At 35.7% G+C, this 6,496-nt stretch overlaps 1 protein-coding gene across 11 annotated transcripts in view; it reads right to left on the reverse strand.

Annotated features, from left to right (window-relative positions):
* PTPRM (protein tyrosine phosphatase, receptor type M) overlaps nucleotides 1-6,496 on the reverse strand; it is a 461,846-nt gene that overhangs the window by 206,227 nt on the left and 249,123 nt on the right. For all 11 annotated transcript variants that reach the window (XM_017819524.1, XM_017819523.1, XM_017819522.1 and 8 more), the window contains exon 11: nucleotides 2,459-2,561. In XM_017819524.1, coding sequence (XP_017675013.1) covers nucleotides 2,459-2,561 — 103 coding nt within the window. The remainder of the gene's footprint in view (nucleotides 1-2,458; nucleotides 2,562-6,496) is intronic.

Below are 6,496 nucleotides of genomic sequence, written 5' to 3' on the forward strand. Positions count from 1 at the left end.
TACACAATTTCCACAGAGCCATCACCTTAAACTTTTTTTGTTTAATTTAAGCCTTGCAAATTACAATCACTCTAAAAATCAAAATAGCTTAGCCAGCTGTTAAAGAAGTACACACATTCATCATTACTGAATGCATTACTGCTTTAAACATATATAATTCCAAAATAATCTCCTTGAAATAAACACAGCAAGAGCCATAAAACATGCTGGACCTGAAATTGAAGACAAAGCAAGCAGTATTTGCCGTATTAAAAATCTGACAAAATACATTTTAATCATGTCCAGTCTTATGAATTCTCAAACAACCTGGAATGCCATTTGGCCTTCATGATTAATGTGTACTTTATCATTGTAAACAGAGCTTTCTGAACATTTCTATAAAGTCCTTTTGAATCAACATTTAAACAATCAGCATTGCCCCTTTTCTCCTTTCATGCTGTGGTGGTTGTGTGTAGATTCTAAATGGCATAAGGTATCAGGATTTTTCATATTTAAGCAGAGAAACAGAATCTAATCACAATAAAAAGCTGGAATTCTGAATGACCTAAGGTATCAGCTTTGTTGACTTGAAGGGTAGAATTTGTGCTCTCCTTATTCATCTCAGCATTTAAAGAATTTTATGTATCATGGTTGATGTGTTGATCAATAAAACAACAACAATCACTTACACTGCGAGTTTAGCGCAGTTTCAAAAATCTGCATTAACCAAGCCAGTAGCTTTAGCAGAATCAATAGACAAGGCATCTTGCTTAGTGGTGTCGATAAATGAAGTATGACTAAACTTTTAGCATCCAATGAATTAACATGATAAAATCCACATGCAGAATGTGTTCTGCAAGCAGTGTGCTTGAGAGTGGAATGCACAGGAGAATGTTAGAAGTATTAAGAAATTCCTACTTTCATTTTCACTCTCTGCTTCACTCAGCATTTACACTGAGTTGGCAGTCAGCTTTGCAGTCAGCATTCATTTTAAGACCTGTTGCAAAGGACCTCAGTAAATTTGCTGCTGTGTGTTCATCTGTCAGTTCTACAGCTTCATGTCACTTTAAATCTCTCCTCCTATTTTCCCAATCACGCATCCACTTATTTGGCACACTTTAATCTCCTAATGAGCTCCTTTCTACTGTCACTGAAGTTTCTGATGTGTCACTACTGCTATAGGAGTCAATCATCTTTAGTTCATGATGCAGATAAAAGGAACGAAAACATTTTTTTATTAATGGCCTAATACGTTCATGTTTAAACAACTACTCCAACTTGTATTATTTTAATCCAGATTCTTGAATTCAGGAGTACACTAAGCTTTTTGAGATAAGGTAAGACAAACATCAAGTAATTCTGTTTCTAATATAACCTGCTAAATCATTTTCATTAAATGTGCTCTAATGTTTTCTGCTTTTTTCATCAGGTGGTTTGGACTTCCCCAAAGTGTTACATTTTCTTTTTAAAAAGCTGTCTGAATGACCAACTGGATAGCATTTCCTAAATGCATACCTATGAAAATATAATATATATAGCTAATAGTAAAAAAAAGAATTATATGAAAGGCTGAATATTCTTAGGAAACCCAAACAACATTATTTTCATTCATGCATATATGAGAATACCAGATCTGTATTTCCAAACAGAAACTATCAAAAACCTTATCATCAGGATGAAAATACTTGATAGTCACTCAGTATAGATGGAAACTCTTCCTACAATAATGAAAAAATTAACAAGGATACATAATGAGCCAAACGAAAAAACATCCTAAAGCTCTGAAAAGTCTCTCATCTAAATAAAGAGCTAATTTCTGGTTCTCATTCAAAATAATCTAACCATTCCTCTGTTTTCTTCACTGAAAAGCAGGCATCTTTTATTCTAGCCAATGAAGAACTTACACAGTACTATGTATCTGGCAGGGAAATAAATCTCTGAAAATTGGAAATTCATTAATGGGTGCTATATAAAACTAAAGAATACAAGCTACTGGTTTTCCAGGTTAATTTTTAAAATTATTATTTCTGCTACCATGGTCAAATACATGTAAATACTTTATGAATGTGACATACTGTTAAAACTGGCTAACTTGCTAAGAGTTGACTATCTTAAATCTGTGAAGTAAACAAGAAAACTGAATATTAAAGACAGTAGCTCAGCATAAAAAATGTGATATGCCCTTGAACTTATAACACTGCAGTAAGCAATTACCTTAAAGAAGCCACCCACACAACAGAACTATGGCTTTGTTCCTTATCTTCAAAGAACAAGCCACTTGCATCTGGATCAAATCCTTTAAACAATACACGAACACTCAACATCAAAGCACTTGCATTTTCTTCAGTTATTTAATTTAATTAGAGCTAATACAGACACGAATTTAGACACTGATTGCTGTGTAGAAAATCCCCAGAAAACATGTTCAAGAAATTAATCAATTTGGTTTTAATTTTATAAAGATTTTTTCCCCCAGTACCTGACAGGAGCGCCTCTGCTCTGTGCAGGTTTCAGCAAGACTGTCACAGTGCTGTCAGTTTGATTCAAAGGTGTTTCAAGTTCATATGGTGGCATAGAGGGTGCTAGAATAAGAAAAGAAAAGAAGCAAATAAAATCATTATTCCTGTGTTTCCTCTTTCAAGATCTGTATCTTTATTTGAATATGTAATTTTAAAGGTTTCTTCAAATACAAAGACCACACTGTAAGTCTAAGATACTTTGTGTTAAAATGCAACTGTGAGACAACTGTTAAATAACTTCAGGAAAAAAATAACAAACAAATCCCAAACAAAGAAATGCCGGTTCACTGCCAATTTCAAGACAGGAAACAGAGACTAGTAGGACTAAGTTTGCAGAAAGTATTGAGAATCCATGACTTGGAAATGAAAAGTTATCTTGAGAAGAGCATCTGCAAATGAGCATGCAGTGACTACAGTTTTTGAAACAGAGCCCAGCTTTCTCAATATGTCAGTTGTATCAGGATGCACTCTCAGAATTTCTCATTCCTGGAATTTTAACTAGTGCTATAACTGTCTTGGGTCTATTGTCCACCACAGATATCATTTACAACGATGAAGCAGAATTATCACCATGACAGCTTATCTTAGTTTCAAGCCACACTCAGCACTTTTGCAAACAGTGTCTTCATTAAAGAATTACAGTTGTGATTAAAACAAATGATGCCTCAGTTATTGTCTTTTACTGTTGCTACTTTCTTCAGTGCTATCCTCTAGTCCCATTTTTATCACTACATTGGATGGATGGCTACTCAGTTAATTGGTTGGTTGACAGCCTGTCGCATCCTTATTGTTCAGTTGTTAATGATAATGCACATTTAACAGATTTAAAGGCTACAGAAGCAAAAAGTGGTCATTGCAATGGTCTTTTCTGACCACAGGAATAATGCAGGGCAATGAACTTCCCTAAACTAATTCCCACTTGAAAGAGAAAATACATTTGGTGGGGGAGAACATCTTTTCCTCAGCAGATTCTTCCAAAGGCTAATTATATTCCACATGTTGAATGTGGAGACCCATTTGACATCTCAATTCATCTAGTTTCTTCTTCCAGTCACTGGATACCTTGTGTGTACCATAACAATGAAGATACTCAAGAGTGTATTATGCTCCACATACAGATAATAACAACCTCTAGGCTCCTCCAGCAAATTAAATAGCTCCAACAATGTGGGTCTTTCTTTCAAGTGTACTAAAAAATCCACTGCGCAGGCTCGAAGGGTTAATGACCTTTCCCAAATCTTCGCTCGCGAAGACTGGCCATACCATACCATACCATACTTTCCAATCATTTTCACCTTCCCAGTAGTACCTGCATCTACCTGAAAGGTAAATTAACTTCTCTCTCCTTATCCATATTGCCCTACATATGCAAGTAAGGACTGCATTAATACTTTATTGTGGAACTCCTCAGCAAGTTGTGAAAACATTAACATCTTCATTGCTTTTCACTGATATTTATCAGTTTTGAAATACTTCACAGATAAAAAAATTAATTCTTCAAAAACCTCCTTGTAAACTGAGCAGGTTTTATTCTGTTTACAACCCTGGATATAAGGCACAATCATTTAAATTAATCATTTTAAGTAATTTGGATACCCACTTAAAGGCATAGTATTACACAGTATTTTAAAGATTAAGAGACAGTTTACAGTTTTGCAGTTTTGAACATCAGAACTTGTTCATGTAAGGCCCCAATCTCAACCTGGCCATCCTGAAAATAAGGATGGACATAACTGCATCTCTGAAAAGTTGAAGTTCAGAGTATGAACTCTGAACATTATTGGAATACCTGTCACTTCTTGCCCTTGGTCTCCCGCCCACACCTTAATAAGTCTTTTAATTTTCCTAATTTATGACTTCTAAGTCCCTATTTGCTCTCTTTTCTAATTTTAGTGTCCCTATCAAGACCAAAATTGTCTTCCTATGCCAGATAGGATTTTTGGTTCTCCCAGCCACACCCTTTAGTCCTGGCTACTTTTTCTCTTCTCCATTTTCTCCTGTCTAGGTTATGACTCTTCCTTCTCCACACTGCCCACATGTAAAGAAGGAACGTATCAATAAACAGAGAAAACAGGAGATATTCTTCCTGTACACAGTTTTTGCAACTGCACACCCTGGTCTTCAGCAGCAGAAAGCTCAGAAGTACTCAAAGGTAGACTACCTGTGTTTGGCCACAATGAGTTGATGAACACAGAGGCAAGGCTCTAAAAGCTTGGAGAACTTCAATATGTTTAGTGAATATGGCACCTATAGTGACGTACACTCCTCAATTCTGTTGAGTTTTCACCATTGTGTGCAAACTGCAACATTTACAAGTTGCCTGAACTGAACAGATTTTTAGAGTGATGGCTGAGAGTAATGTCTCTCTCTTTTGCTAAATATTTAAATCCCCACTTGAAAGCACTTCAGTAATTTATTGGTCCTCAGAGTTTTTAATTATGTCAGCCGTGTCCCTGAAATGGATGAAATTCTTCTCAGAATGAAAGGCAGCATACAAAATTTCAGTATCCACAGCTGACTTTTCACGAAGTTACACACAACAGAAAACAGTCTTCTAATAGAGTGCCCATCAATTTTGATAGCATGTACTGCTACAAGTTCTGCCTTTGGTAATATGTAGATGAAGATCACTTCATCCATCAGTGCCAATCACACAACTGTAGAATAAAACACAGCAATGACTTACAGTACAGAACAGCACTACTGAAATCACTTAAGACAGGAAATTTAGAGATTTTTATTCAGAAGAAAATACTATCTAGAGTTAGACAAAGTAAAATGCAGAAATTGATCAGAATGCACTGTTGCCATTAAGCAGTTGAAGCAGTTTTCTCTCACATCTGTCCAAAATGGAGAGCACTGGCTACATGAAAGAGCCTAAAAGCCTTCCAGTGAGACAATGAAATTACAGACCAACAGCGCTGCAAAGAGGGTACCATATTCAACAGCTAAAATGTCAGTTGTTCATTTTCCAATTATATTAAAAAAAATATATGCATTTTGTTTCTATTCTAAATTCATCAAGAGATTGGTTTTAACTACCTGTGGACAAGTCACAAACATTCCTTGTTAGTACAGTAACTAACAGGAAGCAATGAGAGAGTGGAGTGCAGACAAGACAGTCTGCAGAACCTCACCACATGGTGACTTGGAGGTTAGCCTCACTCCCTGTATGCCTGCAATGTCTATTCCTACTAATGAATTATTTTTTTTTTGTGACATATAATTTTAGATAAACACAATTTAAGATCCGGTACTATTCCCAATTATCCAGATTCTCATCCATGCTCAATATCTCCTTCATTCCTCATTCTAATAAGAGCTGATCCTGCCATCCCAACTCATATAAAGTTTTGCTGTATCAGAAATTGATTTCTGACAGAGAAACCTTTTGCTCAGTATAGGAAAGGGGATGGAAAATGAACTCCATTTTTACTAATCAGTGTTAATTCTGTTTAGATGTCCCATAAAGAGTAATTGTCTCACTTGAAAATTAACAACTTTTTTTTTTTTTTTTCTCCACGAACACCAGTATTGACAGTAACTTCCACTTTGCATTAACTGCCCTTTCCTATAATAAGAAAGAAGAAATCACCCTATTTCTGATTAACACTTGTTAGTTTTTTTCACTCCAGTGAGGGCAGAAAATGAGGGATGGGGAAAAGTACACAGAATGAGAGTAAAAGACACAGACAACTTTGGACCCAAAAGCTTTCCTTTATCCTTTCTGAAAAGCACAGTTGACCACAAATAGATAAAACAATTTTCTATAAATATTATCAAGGGGCTATAGTTCAACTGCCAGTTTAATTCCAAAGCAGAACCGTAGTGAAGTGAAGAAGAAAGGGATTTCAACTATAACTTTGGAAAACATTTTGTCCTCAATTACATAAGCATTTTAGAGGATGTAATAGTATTGCATCCCGACAACCAGAGAAATGAAGTGTTCCTGTACCTCTGGGAGGGTTTTAAAATATTGCTCAAGGATCTGCAGAAGT

This window comes from Lepidothrix coronata, unplaced genomic scaffold (assembly GCF_001604755.1).
Source record: "Lepidothrix coronata isolate B3197 unplaced genomic scaffold, Lepidothrix_coronata-1.0 Scaffold75, whole genome shotgun sequence".
NCBI classification, from domain to species: Eukaryota; Metazoa; Chordata; class Aves; order Passeriformes; family Pipridae; genus Lepidothrix; species Lepidothrix coronata.